We start from the raw sequence: 23,944 nt of genomic DNA on the forward strand, positions 1-23,944 counted from the left end.
GCTACCTCTCCCCCGGGGGGGGGGGTCTGCCAGAGAGCCCGAGGGGAGCCCTTGTCACCCAAGGCCAAGCCCCGTGGTGGGCAGCAGTGGGACTGGGGACACAGGGTAGCAAACGCTGCTCCTCCCCAGGGATGCCCACTGGTGTCGGTTCCACTTTGGGCTCTGAAGACTGGGCAGAGCTGCCGACGGAGAGCCTGAGGGGCCATCCGCCCAGTGGTTAGGGAAGGGCCGTCCGTGACTCCGTCCCATGCCGTTTGGAGCTTCTTGGCTGGCTGAATGCTCCGGCTTCATTTTCCATCCATGCACAGCAGGCTCTTGTGGTCCTCATGGAGGCCAGCAGCACTCTGGACGGCCCAACCCTGTGAGGCCAGAATCGGCGCCACGACACCGAAGAGTCCTGTTTTCAGGGTACCGGCTAATGGAGTCTTGGAAAACAACCTGGAGTTCTAAGTGACCCCGTGGGGTGGGGGCTGGGGGGGGGCACTGGATCCTAGACAAGCGGCTAGAAGGGCGCTCAGAGGTCATCTAGTCCAATCTTCTAATTTTACAGATGGAGAAACTGAGGCATGGAGCCTGGAAAGTGACCTACCCACTGTCACAGAGCCAGATGGGACCCCTGCCTCATACATAGGAAGAAAGGCCCACAGAGGCAAAAGTGACTTGTCTAGGGCCACACAGATGAAATCTGAGCAAGAGCCTTCTTGACAGCATGGCGTGGCGTAGGTCTAGGAATCTATAGAGGTCTGTGTCCAAATCCTGACTCAGACACATGTTGTTGTGATGGCATTTGCCTTTTGTCTGCCTCAGTTTCCCCACCTGTAAAATGGAAGTGATAATGGTATCACCCTCTCCGTATTAACCCCCAGACACACACACACACACACACACACACGTGTGCACACACGTTTCCGGGGGGCTGCACACTCGCCCATCATTCTTTCGTGGGCTGCCTGCTGTGCTGGGTCTTGTCTGCGTGAGTCAGAACTGCCTCCCTGGAGCCTTGGCACATACGTGTGCTTGGCTCATGTGGGGCGAAACATGTTTTTCCTCTGGATGGAGCGGGAGAGCGTGCGTGCTGTGGGTTCGGGTCCCTGGCGTGTGCGTGTGCGTGTGCGTGTGCGTGCTGGTTGCAAGCTCCGACCTGGGAGCGGCCAAACTTGCCTTGGCAAAGTTAGATAACAGGCCCTGCTCCCCGCGGTGGGATTGGCCCCGGCCAGCTCCACGTGCTGCTCCTGGCACGGTGCCCAGGCCCGCCAGGCAGCCCAGGCTGGCGCGGGGGTGGGAAGGCGAGGGCTGAGCAGCCTCTGCGGCTTATTGGCTGCCTCGCCTGCTCCCTCTCCCTCTCCCGTCGCCCTGAGGCTCTCGGGCTGCTGGGCTGCCTCTCCGGAGCGTGCCATGGCGAGCTGTGAGCGGATCGGGGCGGCTCCTGCCATGGACATGCCCGAGGTCCTGAAGTCGCTGCTGGAGCACTCCCTGCCCTGGGCTGAGCGGAGGACAGGTAGGAATCCTGGGGCGCCCCGTCTCTCTCCTGGCATTGCTGCCATGTGGCACCAGGTAGGCGGGGACCCGGCTGCTTGGGCTCAGGCAGGATGGGAGGTGCCCGGCTCCCTGGGGCAGGGCGGGGCGGCCTCTGAGGGGGCTCCCCAGCGGCAGCCTGAGTCCACTTGGAGGCGGGCTAGAGCTTTCTCGAGATTCGGCCCAGGCACGCCTTCCTCCCTGCGAAGGGATGGCGGTGGGCAGGAGGCCCCCGGGAGCCCTGGGCCAGGCCCACTGGGGAGCCCCACTGGGGACAGTTACCTGGCCGGAGCCGGATGTCCCAGCCACATGGGCCTCCTGAAGGAAGGCCGAGCCTCGTCCCCCGTGTGCCCGCCTGCCGGGGTGCCGGGAGGCCCCATCTGGCAAAGTCTCCAGCGGCGGAGAAACGGGACCGTCACTGGCCGACAGTAGAGGAGGCAGCGCGGTGGGGGCCGGGACCTCTAGCGCCTCCACGGGCCTGGGAGCTGCCGAGGGCAGGCCCTGCGCTTTTTGCTGGCCCCGCTCCGGGTACGCAGTCCCCGCCGCTCCCCGGCCGGCCCGCTCTGCCGGGCAGACGCTTCCCGGGCTCCAGCCCTGCCCGTGGCAGAGTGGGAGGCGATCCGCTCGAGCGGCTCTGGGGAAGGGCCAGGAAGAGGCTGGACTCCGTCCCTGGAGGACCCCCGGACGGGGCTCCGGGCACAAGCGGGCAAGGAGGTGGTGGCGCCGGCAGAGACGCGGCTGCTGCCAGGGGTGCGAGAGGCCAGGGCTGTCTCCGGGCGGCCGTGCAGAGCTCAGAGGGGGCCTTGCCAGCGGGGCACTCCTGAGCTTGGGAGCCGAGGAGGGGGCCGGGGCTCACGCTGCCTTTGGTCCTGCCCCGCTTGCCGGCCCTCACGCTCTCCTCCTTCCAGTTCCACCAGCATTCATTAAAGGCCTGCTGTATACGGGGCCCTCCTGCTCGGAGAAAACGCTCGCTGGCGTGGGCAACTCGGGATGAGGCCATTCTCCCCGGGGCGGCCTGGCATCTGCTCTGCCACCAGGGGCCTCCGTCTCTCATTCCACAGATGTCACGTGACTGGGGGGAACTCCCCTGCGGCCATTGGCTAGGCCTGCCGGAGCTTGGCGGCTTTGGATTCGAATGGACTGTCCTGCTGGGCCCCTGAGAAGCTGGGAGAGTCTGTCAGTGAGTCAGTCAGCCAGCACTGAAATCTTCAGGCCTCCCCTTCTTCCAGGGCCCAAGGAAAGGCAGAAGCCCGGGTTCCAGGGGAGAAGGGCCTCCCTGCTCCTGGGGCTTCTCCCTTTACCTTTCGCAGCGCTCCATTCACCACCTGCAGGAGTGAGGGGTTCTAGCTGCTCCCTCCATGCCCTCTGGGCATCCTGGGAGCCTCAGGGGCCACAATCGTCTGGGCTGATCCCCCACTTGACAAATCAAGAAACTGAGGCTGAGAGGGGACAGGCCTCTGGACCCTCCCATCCTCCATCCGGGAGTCCAGAAAGTTTCCCGTTTAGTCCTCTCATCCTACAGTTGAAGAAACTGAGGCAAGATTCAAATCCAGGTCCTCTGAGTCAGGGTGTAGCCCTCGTTCCTCCTTAATCTGATGACTTGTCCAAAGTCACGCGCTGCTCAGTTTATTCATCTCTAAAATGGGGGCAGCAAACATCCTTCCCCATGAAGTCAAAGTGAGGAAGCCTGGGAGACGTGGCCAGTCCCCCCTCCTCTGGCCTTGGTCAACCTTCTGCTGCCCCTCCCCTGGCAGGAATAAAGAGGGCCCCCGGGGAGGGAGATAGGGCAGTTCTGTGGGCCGCCCTTTGCCAATGCTGGCACCTGGTCCTCCGTGCCCGGCGGCTGCTTCCTCTTTTCTCAAGCAGCTTGTGCAGGTGGGTTGCCTTGCTGGGCTGGTACCGTCATGCAGAGCTGCTGCGGGCGCATCTTCTCACTGGAAGGAAGCGGTTGCCTGTCACAAATGGGATTCGAACTTGGTTCTTGAGTCAGGTTCTCCGGGGGGGGGGGGGGGGGGCAGAGGGGAGGCCTCGGTTCTGACCTCGCCAATGTCCCCCCCTTTCCCCCCCCCGGAGAGCCCTGCAGTGTAAGTGAGCAGGCTAAGGTCGCCACGCTGCACCTTCACCTCCCAGGGCTTTGGGGTGTTCACCCAAGCTGGGGCGAGGCCAGCTGCTCTCCTGGGCTGGCCCTGAACCTGGCACTGCCTTTTGCTGAGCTGCAGCTTCCTGCCTGTAAAAGGAGACCCATCATCCCTTGTCCCGCTTAGCCCCGGCTGGCCGGGACTTTTGTGAGAAGTCCCAGGAAATGATGGGCGTGTGTTCACTGCAGGAAGATAAGGCCTGACAAAGTCTTCAGCTAAAGGAATTAAGCTCTAACTGTGAACAGTGTTTGGCTATCAGAGACCAGAGAGCTCTTGTGAAGCGGGGGGAGCCCTCCAGGGCTGTCCTGAGCTTCATGGGAAGAAAGCCAGAGGTGGGGCAGGAAGGGGTGAGCGACTTCGAGGCCTGTCCCAATGGGCACTTACTTCCGTCCCTCAAACATCTGTTATAAAGTGCCCACTAAGTCAGCCCTATAAAGTCCCTGTTTGACTGCAGGAAGGGAGCTCCAAGAGCTGGGGGGGGGGGGGGGGAAGGGGGCAATGAGGAGAGAGATGGGGCCCAGGTGGAGCCGGGGGACTCCCGACCTTCCCCTCCACTTCATGGTGGGTGTGGCTGTTGGGCGATGGACAGGGATGTGCTGCGCCCTGGGGGAAACCAGGAGGAGAGACTGGGGGAAGACTGGCAGGGCACCAAAGAGAAAGGCAAGTGGAGACAGGGTGGCGAGGAGTGGTTCTGGGGTTCTTCAAAAAGCCTTGGGGATGGCAACTCTCCATCAGAACACTTGGGGCCCTGGGAGGGATGGAACTGAAGTCGGGGCCTACCCAAGTGCAGAGAGCAGTGAACTGTGGATAAGGAGCCAGCGCTGCTCCCCTCTCTAGGGAGCCCAGACAGCGCAAGCTGCCTGAGGTCAGGAATCGGTGTGGTTTTGTCTTGCAGCTGCCCCTGTCCCGCACCCACGCCCTGACTCGTTTCATCACCTGGTGGGCAGTCTTGGGGCCTTTGGCCACGTAGTGTTAGAGGTAGCGCTGGGGCTCTGCAGGCAGATGGCCCGGGCTCAAATCTTCCCTCAGCCCGTAGTCTTTGGACTCCATGAGGCCGAGTTTCCTCATCTGTATGTTAGATTCGATGCTTCGGAAGCCCCTCAGAGTCCTAGCCCGGGGGAGGCCTAATAGGAGCTCCTGGAAGGCAGAGGCCATCTCCCTCGGCTCCCAGAATCCTCAGTGTCTGGTGCCCGCAGAGACCCTCAACCAGTGTTGGCTTCTGGGTCAGCAACAGTGTCAGGGACCCACTTCACAGACAGCCGGGGCTCTTTCTCCGAGTCTCCAGAGAAGAGCCCAGGTACTGCTTTGGGTTTAGAGTTGCAGCAGGCAGATGACTGCCTGGGGCTCGGAACAAGGGGAGTTTTCATTAGTAGCCCCTCCAGCGAACATTTTCTCCAAATATTTTCCAAGAGCCCTACTGCGGGTAAAGCCGGGTTCTCTGTGCATGCCGAGTCCAGCTGAGAACGTAGCTAGTTGGCCACCTTTATGCCAAATGAAAGCTTGCCGATCATTGTCTCGGGCTTGGCATTATTAGCACCCGGATGAGAGCTGGGATGGAGTTGGGATCCTTTCAGGAAGGAGCAGAAATGTCCGTCAGAAGGATATCTGCCACACCATGGAGAGACTTAGGTGCCATCTGCAGCTCATTGTGATGGAATTGGCCGGTGGCTCCCAGGCTGCTCTAGTGACTTATGACTGCCATGGTGCTCTTCTGAACTTAAACTTAACAACGACGCTATGGATAAACAATTGGCCGCCATGGTGTGGAACTCTGGGCCATTTGCTGCCCAGACCAGACCCCCCCAACTGAATTAAGTCCCAACCTGAGTTGGGGAGATCACTGAGAAGTAGAACCATTCACAGATGGCCAGTCTACCATCTAGCTGGGGTGGGCCCTTACAGAGGGAGTCTGAGCACCCCATTTTACAGAGAAGGAAACTTTGGTCCAGATAGAGGAAGTGATTTGCCCAGAGTTCCATGGGCAGTCATTTGGACATGGAAGCTCCTTGAGGCAAGGTGCTGTTCTGGATTTGTGTCTTCAGTGCCAAGAAGGATGGAGTATGGTACTTCGGCACGTTAAGGGTTTCTCTGTCCAGTCAGGGAGATGATTTCCAGCCAAACCCCCCCACTCCCTGGCTCTCTCAGCTCTCCATCCAAGCTCTTCTCCCCTTAGAGCTTCCCAGCTCTCCAATGGTTTGATCCTCGGGGCTCTCTGCTCCACATACCAAGGCTCCTGGGGGTCTGAGAAGCCCAGCCTGGACTGGAGGCCGTAGTCCAAATGTTATTTACATTTTCCTCAGTTGAACAGCTACACCTGGGAGGCAGATATGAAGGGAACTGCTCAACACCACCACTAAGTCACAGGAGGGACTTGAACCTGGATCTCCTGCCCTGTGGGGCTAGGGGTCTTTTTCTGTTCTACAAAGCATCCCTCCATAGGCTTGGCCAGATCTATAGGACTCAGAGGCAAAGGACCTGGGTTTGAGGCTCAGGGAGTCATGGGAGAGGGAAGTGCTGGAGCTGTCCAGCGAATGCTGGGTGCTTCCTTCCATCCTCCTGCCTCCCTCCCTAGATCTGAGTCTGGGCTGGGCTGTCTCCAGAGAGCAGAGGGCAACCCATTTGGGCCCTTAGCAATAGCCAGCGTTCTTCCAAGGCAGAAGTCTGGTCCAGGTCTTCCCATAAGTCCCCGGGCTTTCTGCAGCAGGCAGTGTGGCTGGCTCCCTCAGCCCTTGCTCTCATCACGGCACCCATCCCATCCTTTCCCAACAATTCATTTGCTCTGGCCCAGGGAGATGGGAGAGTTGGGGTGTGGAGCCCAGGACTGAATGCTGGTGGCTTTGGGCATGGAGAATGAGTTTCTTTGGACATGTCTGTGGGACACTGGGGTGGACATGTGCAGACAGTGCTCTCCTGGTGAATGGTGGTACTTTAAAGTCTAGTTAGGCTTTGGAATCAGAAGACCTGGGTTCAAATCCCAATTCTTCCAACTAATAACGACCTGTGTGACTTTGGGTAAGTCCCTCACACTCTCCTGGCCTCAGCTTCTCTCTTCTGTAAACCGGGGCTTAGCTGAATTGAGAGCCAGAATCCTTTCAGCTCTAAACCAATCGTCCTGTGTGGCAGCAGCAGGAAGGTGAACTGGAGGAGGCTGGACTCCTGCGTCCCAAAGGCCTGGGTTCAACTTTAGCCTCAGCAGGCAAATGCGGCTGTTGGATGGGGTTGGATGGGATGCCCGTCCCCCAGGGGGTCCCGGTTTGTCTTGAACTTAGTAGTATCCCCACGGTTCCGGTATCTGCCAGTCAATAAGTGAGTTTTCCGCCAACCCAACCCAAAGGGCCTTGTGGCTCAAGAGGCAACTAAGGCTGGGAAGAGCCTCAGTTTCCTCCTTTGTGAAAGGGGCCAATAACAGGCAGCAGGATGGAAGGAGATAGAGAAAATGCTATGCATGCTTGTCTCTTATTGACAATCAGTATTAGCTGAACGCTGGGCCTCGGCCTCGGGGCGGGGGTGGGGAGTGACTGGAAGCCGGACGCAGTCGGGAGGGGGTACGCCTGTTCCTTTGCTTCCATTGCTATCCTCTGGGCCCCAGCCACCACCCTGGTCCTGCCCCCTCGTGCACGTGCAGCGCCACGAGTTCGCCGGCCCCGCCCCCGCATTCCATTGGCTGCTCCTGTTTCTTTCTCCTCCTCCACACCTTCACCCCCGCGCCCAGGACAGCTGCGGCTCCACGTGACCCAGCGGAGTCTCCTGCTCTCCGCGCGGCCAGCTCGCTGATTGGCTCCCGCCCAAGCCCTAAAGTCCTCTCCTTCTGCTCCGCCTGGCTCTCCCCGTGGTGACGGGGCCCAGGGTTAAGAGGCACGAGAGTGGGTGGGGGGTAAGGAGAGCGCCGTAGGGGACGGAGCTTCCGAGGAGCCAAGAAAGCGCCAGTTACTGACACTTGCGTCCGTGAGACCCAATCAGCGGCCGGAGGCGGGGCCTCCGGAGGCGCCTCTCACCTGGCCCCGCACGTGCCTCGCGGCTCCCCGGCCGCTGCACCAATCAGCGTGCGGAGCGGCGCTCGCTCCGCCCTCCGGGGGCGGTACCATCACGCGGCCAGGCCTCGGGCCGCGGGGGTTCGCCTTCTGAATAATGAATGTGCTGGAGCGCTGGGGGAGCCGGGGGAGGGGAGAGCGGCTGTGCGCGCCTGCGCAGTGGGGTCTCGCGGCAGTAGCGGCGGCTCCTCTGGGCGCCTTCGGCCGGGATCTGCAGCCTAGACCGACGCGGGCCACCATGTCCGACAGCGGCGGGGTCGAAAAGAAGCTTCCGCTGGAGGCCGAGGCGGGACCGGGGCGGGAGGTGACAACCGCGGAGCGGGGCCCTCCGGACCCCTTCCCCCTAGCGCTGAAGAAGCTGATGGAGAACCCGCCGCGCGAGGCGAGACTCGGTGAGGGGGGCGGGGCGGGGAGGGAGGGGGCGGCAGCGCGCCTGCGCGGAGGGGGGAGGGGAGGGAAAGAGGATCAGCGGGGGAGGGGAGAGGAGGGGGGAGGGGAATCACCTGTATCGGGGCTCGAGTAGTAAAGAGGGGAGACCTTTGAAGGGTGGTGACAGAGGGAGGAGGGGAGGGTGGTTACTTTGGGGGCGGATGGGAAAGGCTGGTCAGGGGAGCTGGGGGGGGTCACTGAGAAGGGCGATGGGGAGTGGAACAGGGTGGTGAGTGGGGAATTGAGGTCCTGGCCCGCTCCTGGCTGAGCCGTCTCCCGGCGTTGAGTGGTCTGACCCTCCCCCAGCCCTGCGTTTCTGACCCCTTTTTGGGATAGGCCCATTTTTCCGATGAGGAAGGTGAGGCGTGGGGGTTAAATAAGGGGACTCGGGGAGGCTCACTGAGTGGGAGGCCAGCCCGCCCAGGCAGTGCCACATTTCGGTGGAAGAGCTCAGGAAAATGGCACTTCCTGGAGAGCTCCCCACCGGGCCGCTAGTCCTTCCGTGGCTCTGGGCCGCCCAGAGGGTGAGGTGGCAGCGAGAGAGGGGCATTTAGTGGTTAGAAATACTCCTGCAGGTGCTGGTCAGGTGAGGCCCACTCTTCCCTTTGGCTCCCCAAGGAGCCTGAAGCTGCTTTTGTTTGTTCCCTGGAGGCTCGGCCTGGGGAATGAATGGCCTGAGGCCTGGGCCCTTTGCAGAGGGCGCAGGAGCTGGAAGGGAAGGGGGGCCCAAACCCTGCCCCACCCTACTGGGCCTCTGGTGGTTGGTGAGCACCCTCGGTGTCTCTGGGCATTGGGCATTTACTGTGCGCCAAGCAGGCCGGCCCTGCTGCCGGAGAATGAGATCCTCTCGTGTTCAGGAGCCTGGGCTGGGCTTTGAAAGAGTGGAGGCCCAAGGCATCCTGGGCCGGAGGGCACAACCCGAGGCAAAGGGCAGGCCAAGGGGGAATTGCTTTAGGAAAGCAAGGAGAAACTGGAGGCTGGGGGACTTCTGAGAAGATTATTACAGTAGGCCAAAGATAGGGAGAGGATTTAGACTAAGGCATAGAGACAGCTGGGCGGCCCAGTGGAAAGAGAGGCAGGCCTGGATCAAGCCGGTCTTGCATTCAGATCTGCCCTCAGACACTGCCTCGCTGTGCGACCTGGAGCAAATCACTTGGCTCAGTTGCCTAGCCCTTACTTCTCCTGCCTCAGAATGATACTGTTGATTCTAAGACAAAGTCAAGGTTTTTGGAAATAAATGAACAAACTAAGGCTGAGCAGGCAGAGACTGAACTGGAGAGGTCCGAGGTACTGTAGGAGAGAAATAAGTCTGGGGGGGTGATTTTAAGAGTGTGACCTTGACTCCCTGGAAGGCTGAGGTCCTTGTTGCCATCTGCTTCTCATTGCCAACACTGCCCTTTGAACATTGAATTGCAGGCCTGATCCTGGCCTCATTTTCCCTGAGATTGTTACGGAACTCCTGGTCTTGCCCCCTGGTTTGGGCATTTTTTCCTCCTTACCTCAGTTCGTCTCCTCCTTGCCCTCCCTGGCCCGACTCCAGGGTCCCATCTTTTGAATCCCTTTTGTCTGGTTTTGTCTGAGCAAGGTTCCGAATAATTTGAAATAAGTTTGGAAACAGTAGCCTGACCTGCTTTTCCTAGGGGCGGGGGCTCTACCCGCAGCAGCAGCCAGCACGGGGAATTCTTCAGTGCCAAGGCGCCTTCCTGACTTGGAGAGCTTCATTTGCTCCCTTCTGTGCAGTTTCTTAGACTAGCCCATTCCCCTTGGTCCTCTCTTTATGCCTGGACAGCTCCAAGTCGGAGCGCACTACTCTAGCCCACAAAGCATCCCAGCACTAACTCCAGGCTTAGAACTTGGAGATTCTGGTCAGCTCAGCCCGGTCGGCGCCCGGCAATGATAGCTCCTAAACTGTCCTCACTGCATGCCTCTTACAGCCTAGGAAAGGGAGCCCCCTCTTCAGATTTAACAGCACTGGAAGGAACACGGGGGATCAGCTGGGATTTTTAATGTGAACGTCTTCTGGATAGGGTGGAGGGCAACAGACAGCCTCTCTCCATGACTGAGTCATCTCAGTCAGTGAATTTTGTGTCTGTAGATAAAGAAAAAGAGAAAGAGAAACTGGAAGAAGATGAAGCAGCTGCTGCCAGCACCATGGCTGTGTCTGCCTCCCTCATGCCCCCGATCTGGGATAAAACAATCCCATATGATGGAGAATCCTTCCACCTTGAGTACATGGACCTGGATGAGTTCCTGCTGGAGAATGGGATCCCTGCCAGCCCCACTCACCTGATCCAGAATGCACTGCTGCCTGGGATTGAGTTGGAGGGGAAAGAGTCCACCAGCTCTTCCACAGCTTCTCCATCATCATCTTCCACCATGGTCTTTCAGCCCTCAGAGACAGCTTCCAGCACAGGTTGGTAGTGAGGAGTCAAGGGTCCCCTGGGGGTGCCCATCCGAACAGGGTTCTGGAACATGGTTAGAGGGACTTAAGCCCACATCTCAAAACCCCTGGGTCTACTCCCTCAATTTCTTTCTCCATCTAGAAGATTTTGGGAGAGATTTGGAATGAGAAGTACGTTCTTCTCATGCTTCTTTACACCCTTCAGGAAGGGATAAAAATAGTAGCCACCTAGGCCCTGTGGAAGGCTTTCTTATGATCACAGATGGCCAGAACAGTGTAGGGAAACTGAGAGCCAGTCTGAGCCTTTGCTGACTGTCTTTCACTGGTGTCACTCTGGATCCTCCAAAGATATTTTAGCAGAGATTAGCAGGAGCCATAAACAGGTATAACATAGTCCCAATTTCAGTGTCAGTCAGCAGATATTTATTAAGCAAGCACACTGAAAACAAGCCCCATTTGGCAAAGGCATTCCCTTCACATTTTTTTAAACTTCCTGTTTGTGGTACCTTCACGGTTCTTCACCTCAGAGAGAAGAGGAGAGCCCCTTCCTCCTCAGTGTAGAGCTAGCTGCTTCCTCCAAGAGCCATTGATTTGGGAAGGCTGAGCCAGGCAAGTCCTTGAGCCTCAACTCCTGGTCAGGGCTGTTGTTCAAGGAGGAGGCCATTCTGGGAATTAAGATCACCTGTTCCCAACAACTATCATGGAGAGAATTCCTCCTTAGGTGGAGCCATAACTTTCCCCATCTTCGATTTTAGTTTTTGCCTCTGGAGGCAGGCAGAGTAGGCCTCTTCTTTCTGTCGCGCGCCATATTCTTCAAGACCAAAATTCTGTTGGCTGCTCGTCCCGTAAAGGTCTTCAGAGTTTCTCCAGGCATTTTTCAAGGAGACATTTTCTTATCTTGGAGAACCTGTCCTGTCACCTACTGCCATGTGTTCTGGAATTGCATGTCTGAGCTCAGGAATCTGGCTTTTAGGCTCCATCAGACAACACGTTGTTGTTTCCCCAGACTAGTTCATGATTTCAGTGAACCACTTCCAAATGAGGGGGAATGAATGGCCAAGGCGACTTCGAATCCAGGTCTTTCAAATTTCATAGAACAGAAGAAAGCTCAGGGTTACGTTGGAGTGAAACTTTGCTCAGCTTTATTGAATTTATCAAATAGAAAGTTACTCTACGTCTTTGTGCCTTTGAAATTCTCTTTGTGCATTTTGGGTTGTGACATTGAGATTGTGGTGTGGCAGGGGAGGTTTTTCTTGGCATGGTAGTGGTTTGTGCAATACTTTGTGATTTCTGGAGCCAGATTGCATTCTGAAAAAGGGAAGCACAGTGTATTTAGAAAGATGCCTCTGGGAATAAAACATGGCTCTTTGGGTACCCTGCGAGTGGGATTGATGGCGTTTTTTTCAGAGTCCTCTGTGGAAAATGAAAGAGAGACCCCCAGCCCCATTGACCCCAGCTGTGTGGAGGTGGATGTGAACTTCAACCCTGACCCTGCGGATCTGGTCCTCTCCAGTGTGCCTGGGGGTGAGCTCTTCAACCCTCGAAAGCACAAGTTTGCCGAAGAGGACCTGAAACCTCAGCCAATGATCAAAAAGGCCAAGAAGGTCTTTGTCCCCGATGAGCAGAAGGTAATTTGTTTTCTGTCCTGTTGGCTGGCTAGTCTGTGTCTTGTTCTTTCTGGAAGATGAACCCGCCCGCTAGACTGTGAGGGGCTCCTGCTCACTTTCCTCTTCTTTGTAGCTGGAAGGACCCTTCTCCATTAGAGAGACAGTGCACAGAGTGTGACATAGTCAGAGCTGGGAACCTGGGCTGATACAAGCCTTGCTCCGTTCTGGATGCAGTAAAAGGAGACTCCCTGTTTGCAGAAGCTTTCCTCTCTCTAGGTTCCGGGCTTCTAGTGTTAGCTCAGGTGACTTGCCAAAGTCATCCACGTAAAGTTAATGGCAGAGGGGGCTTTAGAGCTCAGCTGCCCTGGCTCCTGGTCCACTTTCCTTTTTGCTTCCTCACAGGGTTCCTCCTCATTCTGTTTCTTGCCCCTCTGACAGCTGGCACATCAGAGCTCACTAAGCTTAGAGTTAGCCCCTAAGGATAGCTGTGGAAATGAAAAGAGAGAGAATTACTCTGTGATCGGGGGACCTGGAAACCTCTGAGGCTTGGAACCTTTGATCCCTAGGGCTCACCTCTGGTCCACGGGGAGGTTCCCAGGCCAACTGGGTTTCGTAGTCCCCAAAGGTTTCTAAGTGAACGTTTCCAGGGAAAAGAAAAGGACAACTTGAACATGCACTGTCATGGGTGTAGCTTAATGGAAGCAATGCTGGCTTTGGGGTCAGAGACCCGGGGTTGAATCGTGGCTCCCAGCCGACCTGGGCACTTGGAGCATCATTTCACTCTCTAGAAGTAAGGGGGTTAGCCTGGATACGGTGGGTTTCTCCTCCTCACTGCTGTGCCCTGGCCTGCCTAGTCAGAAGGGGAAGCCAAGATGTGGAGCCGAGGTAGGGACAGAGGCCCCTCTGCTGCTTGAGCACACTAAGACCTCTCAAACGTTTCACCCAGGATGAAAAGTACTGGACGCGCCGGAAGAAGAACAACGTGGCTGCCAAGCGTTCCCGGGATGCTCGGAGGCTGAAGGAGAATCAGATCACCATCCGTGCTGCTTTCCTGGAGAAAGAGAACACAGCCCTCAGGACCGAGGTCGCAGAGTTGCGCAAGGAAGTGGGCAAATGCAAGAGCATTGTCTCCAAGTATGAGACGAAATACGGACCCTTGTAAGCACCATCCCCTCTCTGTGTTAGACATCTCTGCCGAGGGACTCCCAGAGCGAGTGTGTGGGGAGGCACTGGGACTCGCCACAGCTAGCAGGAGGCCCGCTGCTCCCAGCCTGCCTTGTGCCAGGGCCCTTCTGCCCCAAGGGTGTCCCAGAGGGTGCATCTGGAGGACTTGGTCACCCCTCACTCTGAGGGGCAGGATTCCCTGCTGGTGGAGGAATAAAGGGACTATCTTTAGATGGGTGACTAGGGCTCAGCTTTCTACCCTTGGACATCCCAGTTGGATTGGAAAGGGGACCCTCTGGAGTGTACAGCCTCCTTTCATTGAGTGCTCACTCTTTCTTTGACTTTCCTTCCATTTTAGATCTGGGCTAACAAGGGCTGCCTCTCTGTGGCATCTTGGAATGGTCCCTGGTTTTTCCTGCCCTCACATCCCATCAGATAGCAGGGTGTGTTGGCCAGGTAGGCTATCCCCTTGGAAGAGGGGCAGGATCTTCTGGAATAGGAAAGGTCCCTGCCCACCCTCGTTGGCGCTCTGCTCAACCCACAGTCTGGTGTTTCCCTGGTGCCTCACTGTCAGCAGCCTGTGAGCGTGTCCTTTAGCGCCTGCATTAGATCCGAACCAGACATGATGGCAGGGGGAGGTCAGGAAGCAGCGGAGGCAGCCAGGACTTAGGAATTGCCTCTGTCCTGTCTTCAATTGAGCCACCAGTCATTATCACCAAGGTCAGTGGGAGGGAGGGAGGGAGGCCTGTTGGCCACCCCAGATTGCCTACGCCGGTTCGTCATGCCTGCTGTGGCCAATTGCAGATGTTTTAGATGAACTAGGGAGGAAAGGTTTCTTTCTAGGTGGTCCTGGTGAGCAGACCCTGTGGTTTGCGCCTCCCCACTTTGAAACAGGCCACAGTGAGTGGTCTAGGGACACTTGTCGAAAGGAGCACATCTAATTTTTGTCTTGGCGATCGGTGCAAGGGCTTTGTCCGGTGTCTGCACCGAGTGGGCACGAGCTCTCCCCACGATCTCCCCTGATGTCGTCCTCTTGGCCAGCGATGGGAAAAGTGGAAGTTTAGGGACCAAGGCTGCTAGACCTGGACTGATTTGTAAGAGAAGAAAAGCTTGTGAGTTGGAAGGTTCTGGGCAGTTGTGCAAGTCGCAAAGATCCCTTCTGTGTCCCCAGGTGGCCTAGCCATTCAGCCCCCTTGTCTCCAGGCTGGTGTGGGGATGAAGGCAAAGCCACGTGTGTCCTTGACTTTTTAGCTGGTGCTCGCCCTTCGCACTAGATTGGTCTCATTTCCTCTGCCCCGATGAGACCCTTCCAAGACCCTTGGGCCAACTGGAAAGCCCTCGAGTCGCCTGGGATTCTTTGAAGGGTGGGCAGAGGGAAGGGAAGGTGCATGTGTCAGAAGGCAAGGAGATAATGGACAAAATTGTCACACTTACCACTTTGCTTTATTTAAAGCGACCTGTCAGATTCCGAGTAACGTCGCTCTAAAGACTTTTAACAAACGCGAATGTTAAAAACCACATGTGAGCCCATCGGCAGTGGCCAGTGACGTCCAGGAGGCTTGCCACGTCTGGTGATGATGACCCACTTGCCTGCCTCTGGGGGTGGCCGGAGGACAGTGCCTCCCTCAGTGCCCCCCCGAGGCTTCCGGTTGGACGTTGGAAGACCCAAGAGACACGCAGGACTTCTCCCCGAGTGAGCCCGGCACCTGGCCGGGCAGCCCCCGTCCTGCTGTTGGCGGCAGGGATAGAAGCATGGGGGAACTGCTTTGATGTGTCTTCGTTTTCCTCGGCCAGAGACGCTCTGGTTTCCTTCTAGGTACATAGCCAGCTAGACCTGTGTATATACATGTAGACTCGTGTTTAGGAGTAAGCCCTGCTAACCATTTCTTCATCGCGGTGGGTCCGGTTGCCATCGTCTGTTCTGATGCCAGTGAGTGGGATGGTTCTCTCCACCCGCTGGGCCCCATCCCCCACAGCTGCGCCAAATGAAAGATCCCTAGTCCAAGTCAGACAGCAGGAAGGCAGGAGCTGGATTGCGGCCGATTGCTTTGGACCTGGCAGGCCCTCCTTCAACTGTGGCCAAAGACGTGGGCCCACGTGGAACCAAAAGGGGAGGGGCCTTGTGATTTCTTTCACGGTACCGGGAGAGCTCCTTCGACCCCCAGCCACACCATTTCTTGTGCCAAGAAGAGGACGCAGAGATGAATTCTGTATTCTGAGAAGAGGCCTCGAGAGCAAAGGAAGGGTGTTTTCTGGGATGTGGGAGGCCAGCTGGGGGCGCTCTCCTTTGTCTCTCAGCATCCTGCCTTCAGCCTCCTGGGGGGAGCTGCTCCATTTTGGATCCTTCAGAACTATCAAATCATGAGTGAGCCCGAGTGTTAGAAACTTCTACACAAAAGAAGTACAGCCCGAGCTGGTGGCGTGTGGCCCTGGGGGCGGGGGCGGCCCTGCTGGCTTCCTCTTTGGGGGAGCTGTGCTGGCAGAGAGGCTGCCAGGGGGCCCGGGCCCTCTGGCCTCTGCTGCCTGCTCACTGGGCCCTGATCCCTGTCACGCGGACCACCTTGCAGCTCCCGGATGGGGACTTTGCTCGTATTTCTGCTAGTGTAGCACAATACGTTTTCATGGGGGGAAAAGACAATGGCAAGACAGCTGTCGTACTGTGTTTCTGGTGCCAGAGGGCCACGTGATGCTTATTTTTCTACGTGTTGGAGAGTCTGGGGCAGGCAGGGGCCGGGTGGCAAAGGGCGCTTCCCGTCCCCTCTGGGAGTGTGTCTGGGCGATGGACTCATTTGGTGTGAGCTTCTAAGGACAAGGCAGGAGGGAAGCCAAGGAAGAAGGTGCTGCAAGCTCGGACCTTCCCCTACGATAACTCGTTGGCCTTGTGTGTCCTCGTGTGTATGTGTTCTGCCTGTGGGGTGAGAGGGAGGGGGTGGGAATGGGACCTTCCAGAAAACCCAAGGAATTAAATATTTTGAGACAAATGTTGGTCAGTCTCGTCTGTCTTGCTGCTTTTCCTGCTTGGCTCGGTGCGCTGACCCAGAGCTTTCTTCCCCCGCCGCAGCTCTGGCTGCTGCCGCTTTCTGAGCACACCCGGCTCGGGCTCCTCCTCTCTGTCCAGCCTGCCGGCCTGTAGACAGGGCCAGTGTCTACATCCTAATTACAAACCTCCCAACCTGGGCCACGTGGATGGCTGTCCCAGTGGCCTTGCTCTCACAGGCTCCCCTCTCCTGAAAGAAGGCCCGCCAACATCCTGCCAGAGCTGTCCCTCCTGGACGATGGCTGCTTAAGGGCCTGGCGTTCCTTCCTGCGTTCCTGCCCGGCACACCTTTGCCTGCAGAAAGAACTCGCGATCCCTTGACCTGGCTGAGCTGTAGGTCACCTGCAAGGCCTCGGAGCGGCCGGTCCTTGAACTCACATCGGCTGTGGGGTTTCCCTTTAGGCCGAAATTCTGGCTGTCAGCTCAGAAGGCCGGGGTCACAGCTGGGAGCAGTTGGATTGGGAAAAGGTGGGATTTCTTCTGTGCTCCCCAGGTTTGCGCCCCTCCCTTGGCACAGGGCTCGAGTGTACTGCAACCCCGTTTTCAATTGGGGCCTCTGCATTGGAGAGAGACCGTGGCCAAACCTTGCCTAGGACTTATTGGGTGCTTCCTCTCAGTGGGTTTCGATTGCTGAGCCCCTCGGGACCCTGACACCCCTTGTTCTAGGTTCTCTCCTGGCCCTCATGCCCCTGTTCTAGGCTCCCTCTTAGCCTTGGCACCCCCTGTTCTTAGGCTCTCCCAGCTCTCTCAAGGTCTCCACAACCAGCTCCCAGCAGTTGCATTTATCCTTTCAGGGGGCTTGTCTCCAACCTGGGCCCAGCCATTCTTTTCCCTGTCATGAGACACTGAGGTCCAGGAGCCACGGCAACGGGGATGGCAGACCCAAGGCCTGGCTTGGCATCAATCCGCTGAATGGACTGCTGGCCCACTGCCAGTCTTGACGAATGGGGGCAACGACCACTGCCAGACAATGAGGGCTGTTTGGGTGGGGGGTGGGGGGACCCTCTGAAAAGAAATGAGCCAAAGACCAGCTGGTGTGACTGATGCTCAGTCTGGGACACCTCCCCAGCCACGGCATGGGCTGGTGCCAGGCAGGCAAGGAGCGCCCCAACTGGTCAGCTTCCTCTCCTGGTGCCCGCTGCCTCCTTTTCCAGTGGGCCATCCCTGTTGGCACTGATCAGCGAGGTCCTGAGCTTCTTGGGGTCGGGGACTTTCCCAGCCACCAAGTCGATGGTCCCAATAGTTGCCCCCAGATCCCGCTGGGCCATTCTATCCCCCATGCTAGGCCTGAAATAAAGTGATGGCGGCCCCAGGCCTGCCGCCCTCTGGACTGAGCCCCAGGAACCCAGTGGTTTTCTGCCCATGGCACGGAGCCCCTGCTCAGGCTGATCTGGCGCCTCTTCCCGAGCCCCTCCGGGGGTCCCACGCACAGCCCCCGGCGGCGGTCATTTCAAATGTCCTTGGAGTGAAGAAGGCTAGGATGGAGGACCTGGCCAAGCCCAAGGCCCCTGGATTCTCTGAAAAGCAGGGAAATGCTGCTTTTCCAGTAGAGGAAGGAGAGAAGACGGGCTGAAGCAAGGCGGCACAGTAGCTCCCCGGACGATGGAAGACGGCACACCAGGCGTCCTTATCCCATTGGGCGGATGCAGGACGATGCCAGAGGGGGATGTGAAGTGCCCTTGGACGCATGCACACACCTACACTGGGAGGGACCGCAGAGCCAAGCTAGAACCCACGTCTCCTGCCTCCCGCCTGCTGCTTTGGGTGGCCTCGTGGAGATGGCCCAAGTGCTCCAGCCTACCTTTCCTTCTTACAAGTCCTGAGGACCAGGACTTTGATTGAAAATCAAGAGCTCCCAGGGCTGAGTGGAGCTGGCTGGGGCAGCAGAAGGCATCCTGGGAGAGTGCGGCTGGCCCATGCCTGGGGCAAAGGTCCAGGGTCACAGAGGTCTGTCTCCCATGCTCAGGCCAAAGGGCAGAGGACAGCCAGCCATCTCTGCCTGCAAGGTGGCACAGAAGGGCCTGGAAGCAGAGGCCAGAGCCCTTTTCTCTTCTGCCACCCACCAGTCCGGCCTAACCTTTGCACCCTCTCTTCTCCCCGCCCAGCAAAGTATCTGTGGGTCTCCTCCCTGTGCCCGCTGGGTTGAGCCTCTCCCCATCTCAGGCCCAGCCAAGGGCTCCAACCTGTTTGGCACCATCCTTTCTGGTCTAACTGGCTGAGGATCTGGAGGTGGGGGGCACCACAGGGCAGCCCTACTGAACCTGAAAATGGAGCCAGCCAAGGCCTTGGTTTGCCACCTCCATCTGAAAAATGGGGCTAATAGTCACCCCACATGGGTGCTTTGTGTTTTTAAATCCTTACAATACTGTATATTGGTTCCAAGGCAGAAGAAAGGTAAGGGCTGGACCATGAGGGTTAAGTGACTTGCCCAGGGTCACCCAGGACCTCCCATTTCTAGGCGCCCCCAAGCACCACCACCAGATTGTTGTGAGGACCCAGCGAGCTAGCTTGGAGCGCTTCACGATGTCAGGGAAAAGAACTGGCTTCCTAAAAGTGCCAGCTGTCCAGAAGTCGAGCTGGCTGTCGGCGGGGTTGTGAGCTTCCCTAGCCCCAGAGGTGTCCGAGCAGCAGGCTGAGGGGGAGCTCTCTGGCTGGAGAAGTGGCACTAAGGGCTTCCTCGTGCGCCTTCTGGTCCTGGCACGCCAGCGTTCCAAGTGGGGCCCCTCGAAGGAAGGTTTCCAGGGGCCTCGACAGATGGTGCCCGTAGAGGGGTGGCAGAAGCCCAGTCCTAGCCAGGGGAGCCCAATTCAAGTCCTGCCTCTGACCGGTATCATCCATGATGCCTAGAATGGGCCCCAACGGCTCGGCAGCCCAGACCGGGCACTCCAAGACAGCAAGGGGCCGAGGCGGGAGTGATCCAAAAAGGGAAGGCACGAGGCCGTCTGTGAGCTGTTGGAGCGCGCAAAGCACCTACCCATGGCTAGCATTCGTGCCCTGAGAGTGCAGAGAAGGCTCTCACCTGGCTGAGGGTGAAGGGAATGGAGGGGCTGCCCAAGTGAGGCCCTGGCGGAGGGAGCCCTCACGTCCCGCCCAAGCACCAGGGACTGGAAGATGAGCAGGAAGCAGCAGCCCCGGCCCCGAAGGAGCCACAGGCAGGAAGGAGGGAGCCCAGGAGGGAGCCCAGGGGCTCCAAAAGACAAACAAACCTTGTCTCTAATGGGAGAGAAGAAGGGAGGGCAAGTCTCCACCTTGAACACCTCAACCTCTACCCCCTCCCCTACTCTAGCCTTGCTGTTACTAGAGAGTCGAATGCAGTCTATTGTCTCCTATGAAGAAGAAATCACTGGGGGCAGCTGGGTGGCCCAGTAAATGGAGAGCCAGGCCCAGAGATGGGAGGTCCTGGGTTCAAATGTGGCCTCAGACATTTCCCAGCTGGGTGACCCTGGTGTAAAGATTAAAATTTTAGGGGGATCTGAGGCAGGTAGAAATTAGTTTCTCTCTGCAAGGAGTATTATATTTTTAGAGGTTTATTGAAGATTAAGGATTAAAGAAAATACAGGATAAGAAGCAACCTCACCTACATTATGAAAAGAGCCGCGTCTGCTTGCAAGTGGAAACAGGAAAAGCCTGCAAAAGCCTTTCCAATCAGGTTAAATACCCCTTTGAGATTACAAGGCATTCTGGGGAAGTGGAGCAAGGACTTCTGGGGATTGAAGTTCTGGATTCAAATCCATTTTTACACTGGGAAAGTCATGTCGCCCCCAGGGCCTAGCTCTGCCTTGGAACCAGTGCACAGTATTGACTCTAAGACGGAAGGTGAGGGGTTAGGAAAAAAGAAGCCCCCACTGCGTGTGAAAACAAGTCTGAGATGCCAGCTCGCTCACACTCACCAGATTAGCTAATGGAACCAAAAAGGGAAATGCTGAATGCTGGAGGGGATGTGGGAAAACTGGGACCCTCATACCCTGTTGGTGGAGCTGAGAATGGATGCGGCCATTCTGGGGAGCCACACGGAACCAGGCTCAACAGCCCCAGAACTAGGCAGAGCCTTGGACCCCGCAATACCACTGCTGGCCTGTATGCCAAAGAGATCGGAGATGGGGCCGAGGGCCGACCTGAACCAAAATATCTTGAGGCGCTTTTTTGTGCTGGCAAAGAATTGGGAACGGAGGCGGCGTCCATGGCAGGGTGCGGTTGTGATGGACGTGCCCCAAGGAGTCGGCTCAGAGAAACCCAGAAAGCCTCACAGTGCAGCGAGCAGAACCAGAAAAGCTGTGCCAGGCTCCGAGCTGACCCCTCGGACGCCTGACCAATCTCCACACGGCCGAGGAGACCCAAAGGGCTGCCGAGCAGAGCTCGGGGGAAGTTCCTGTGGCCGGAGGAATCGGAGACTGGGGGGGTGGCTGAGGATGGCGCTGGAAGGGCGAGCCGGCCAGGAGATCCGCTGGGCCCTGACCCAGGCCAGCCCCTTCCCCTCCCGGAGGCCGCGGCTGTAGCCAGTGCAGGCTCTGCCCTTCCAGGCCTCGGAGAGGGAGAGAAGGTCGCCAAACAGCCGCTGGCCCTGTGTCTGCCCGGAACCGAAAGAGACGGAAAAGAAACGGCATCAAGCGCGCCAGGGCCCGGCCTCTGCAGACTCCGCAGCCTCCTTCCCCTGAGCGCGGGCTCTGGCCTCCTCGCACCCCTCGCCCGGGATGCTCTGAGGGCAGCGCCAGGGGACCAGCGGCCCCGAGCACGGCTCGAGAAGGGGCTGACGGCACCGCTGAGACGCTCCTCCGCCTGTCATCTAAGGAAAGGGAATTGTGTTGGCCCAGGCGGACTTGCCTCAGTTTCTCCCTCTGTGAAATGGGGACAGGAAGGGAAACGTCCTCAGGCTCACCAAATGGACCAGTTTAAGGAGATGGAAAACAGAGGAGGCCAGGAAGCCCCCAACCCGCAGGAAGCCGGGCTAGACCGCGGCAATCCCTAAGCACTGCCACCAGGTGGCGCCATAAGCTCGTCCAGGTGTGGGCTGGCCCGGGCCTGGCAGGACCTACTGCGGGCTGGGAAGGAGCTGGGTGGGAGGGGTAGGTGGGGTCCCCAAGACTCGAAGCTCTTTCCCCTGGACAGGTGCCCAGCGTAGGGTCCCAGGCCCGTGTTCTAATGCTCTCCTGACCTTGGCTATGCCATCTTGGTGGTGGCATCCCCCTCTTCCTGCCGCCATGTTGTCTTTCCTGCTCCAGCTCAGCATACAGAGGAGGAAACTGAGGCCAGCCGGGTGAAGTGACTTGCCCAGGGTCACCCAGCTAGGGAGTGTCTGAGGCCACATGTGAATCCAGATCTTGTTGACTCCAGGCCTGGCACTCTCCCCGCTGCCCCCGATCTCGTCTCCTCATCTGGAAGAGGAAGGGGCTGACCCAAGGCCTGCCAGCCCGCCTGGACTCTGGGGCTCTGGCGCTGCCTTTCTCCGGACGTACTTTTAGAACACGTGCGGGCAGCAGTGGCTAGCTGGGGCAGCCCCCCTTCTCCTCCCAGGACAGCTGACCGGGGGGAGAACCAGGGCCCGAAGTAGCCGCTCCCAGGCAGATGGGGAGCGCCCTGAGGAGGGAGGGATGGGCACAGGAGAGAGGCTTGGTGGGAGCAGATGTTCCTAGTCCTGGCAAAGGCCTGAACGAGGCTGCCGGCCCCGTTGGTAGAGATGGAGACGGACAGACGGCAGAATTGACCGGACGTGGCCGGCCGCCGAGGGTCTCGGCTGGCTGTCCAGGGTGACTCTGTGGCCTCGGTGGGAAGGATACACAGGGGAGAAGTCGATGAGCTCTGCTGCACATTGGGAGTTGGAGATGCCTCTGGGACGGCCAGCAGGGGGCCTCTGGAGGCAGCTGTCCACTAGCTAATGGGGGACAGTTCAAGAGAGAGGTAAGGGCTGGATCTCTGCGTCTGGCTAGTCAGGGGAGCCGAGGAGGTGCGGGGGGAAAGGAGAGAGGAAGGCCGGGGCAGAGCCTGACAGCCCTACACCAGCAGGAATTTCCAGAAGTGAGCTTGTGAAGGTGAGGGGGCCAGGTGAGAGCCGGCCTTCTTCTGTGCCTGGCCCCCGCCGTGGGGTGGGCTGGGGGTCACGGAGGGCACACAGATCCTGAGAGAAGGAAGAAGGGCCCTTGGCTCCCAGAGGGGCCACAAGGTAGCTCTTTTGTGGCGCCGCCAGTGTGCTGCCCAGTCCTGGAGCAGGGAGCCTCCTTTTTCTGTACCTGGGCGAGGATTGTGGTTCCTGGAAGCAGACCCATTTGTGTGTGGACAGCCCATGTTTGCAAAGAGGACTCTCCCAGCTTTGTCATCAACACTCCCTTAACCATATGATCGCCTCAGTTTCCTCACCTGGAAAATGGGCATAATCCATTCCTCGCTGCTCCAAGTTGTCTTGAAGAGAGCAGACTGTGAGCCTGGGGCCAAGGGTGCAGGGGAGCTGGAAAAAGGGGAGGGGGACTACCTCCTTCCCCCCAGCTTGGCTTCCCCTCATGGTTCCCCACAACTGCATGCTCCAATGGGGTGAGAAACGGAACCCAGGGAGCTGTGGCTCATTCCACACAGGCACAGTGAGCCAGAGACAGTCTCCTCGTCCTTTGCCCTGGTGAGACCCTGACGGGGGAAGCCATGTTTTTTGGAGATCAGCTGGAGTGTGACCAGAGGAGGGGGCCAGGTTGGTGTCCATGGTGAGGGCAGTCCAAAAAGGAAACAGGTTGGAGGTAGTGAGGTGTCTCAATGGCTCAAGAGACAGGCTTCAGGACAGGAGGTCCTGGGTTCAAATCCGACCTGAGACACTTCCTAGCAGGGTGACCCCCTCTCTGACCACTCTTCTGCCTCGGAACCAACACACAGTAGTGATTCCAAGGCTTCATGGAGGCGGCGGAGCCTGAGCTGAGCTTTGGAAGAATCAAATGATTCTGGAGATGCTGAAGATGAAAGTGGACAGAGGACTGGACCTGGAGTCAGGAAGACCCGAGTGCAATCCTGCCTCAGACACTGGCTTACTAGCTGGGTGATCCTGAGCAGGTCACTTAGCCTCTACGTGCCTTCATGTGCCGGAGAAGGAAGTGGCAGACCACTCACTCCAGGCTCTGAGCCGAGAAAACGCCCCTCAGGATCAGGAAGAGTTGGGCATGCCTGAACGACAGCCAGGGAGAAGCCGGAGGTGGCTTGCCAGGTCCGAGCACTGACCAGCTGTCCAGTTTGGCGGAAATAGAGGGGCTGTGGGGAGCGGGAGTGTGCTGGTAAATGTTTAACAATCGGCTGAGGAGGCAGGTACACGCGGTAGAAATGCTCACACTGCACACTTAACCATCTGAGCTGACTTCAGCCTGTCCCGGGAGGGCTGGGTGGAGCTCCTGGCAGTCCTTGATGTCAGCCTGCGGGGCTGGGATTGTATCCTGGAAACAATGGCGAGCCAGCCTGGGAAGGGTTTGGACTAAGCTGCCTTGGCAGCTGAGTGGAGGATGGACTGAAGGGGCAGGGAGACGCTGGAGGGTGGGAGGGAGACCAGGAGGAAGGCTAATGGCAGCAGTCTCCATTTGGAGAGGCGATGGGGCTCGAGCTTTGTGCCAGTGGAGAAAAGGGAACAGATGTGAGGGAGGTGCAGAAGGCAGAATACA

The 23,944-nt window shown here is 58.1% G+C and overlaps 1 protein-coding gene across 9 annotated transcripts; it reads left to right on the forward strand.

The window, feature by feature from the left end:
* Nucleotides 1-1,079: 1,079 nt before the first annotated feature.
* Nucleotides 1,080-16,266, forward strand: TEF (TEF transcription factor, PAR bZIP family member). Of its 9 annotated transcripts, none has more exons than XM_056797424.1 (6): nt 1,080-1,498; nt 10,209-10,526; nt 11,922-12,142; nt 13,068-13,279; nt 13,644-13,741; nt 14,739-16,266. In XM_056797424.1, exons 1-6 carry the CDS (start codon nt 1,396-1,398, stop codon nt 14,795-14,797), a joined length of 1,011 nt encoding a protein of 336 aa, XP_056653402.1. In that variant the 5' UTR covers nt 1,080-1,395; the 3' UTR covers nt 14,798-16,266. The 9 variants fall into 9 exon arrangements, with proteins under 9 accessions (XP_056653402.1, XP_007506123.1, XP_056653403.1 ...); XM_007506060.3 differs by lacking the exon at nt 1,080-1,498 and adding an exon at nt 6,236-8,076; XM_007506061.3 differs by having other exon boundaries at nt 13,644-16,266.
* Nucleotides 16,267-23,944: the final 7,678 nt, after the last annotated feature.

This window comes from Monodelphis domestica, chromosome 5 (genome assembly GCF_027887165.1).
Source record: "Monodelphis domestica isolate mMonDom1 chromosome 5, mMonDom1.pri, whole genome shotgun sequence".
NCBI lineage: Eukaryota > Metazoa > Chordata > Mammalia > Didelphimorphia > Didelphidae > Monodelphis > Monodelphis domestica.

What these genes read in the sequence shown, in the direction of transcription:
- TEF (XM_007506059.3), top strand. Translation starts at nt 7,782, where the DNA reads ATGAATGTGCTGGAGCGCTGGGGGAGCCGGGGGAGGGGAGAGCGGCTG. An exon ending in AGAGACAGCTTCCAGCACAG is followed by an intron (nt 10,527 to 11,921) that starts GTTGGTAGTGAG and finishes CGTTTTTTTCAG; the next exon opens with AGTCCTCTGTGGAAAATGAA. An exon ending in TTGTCCCCGATGAGCAGAAG is followed by an intron (nt 12,143 to 13,067) that starts GTAATTTGTTTT and finishes CGTTTCACCCAG; the next exon opens with GATGAAAAGTACTGGACGCG.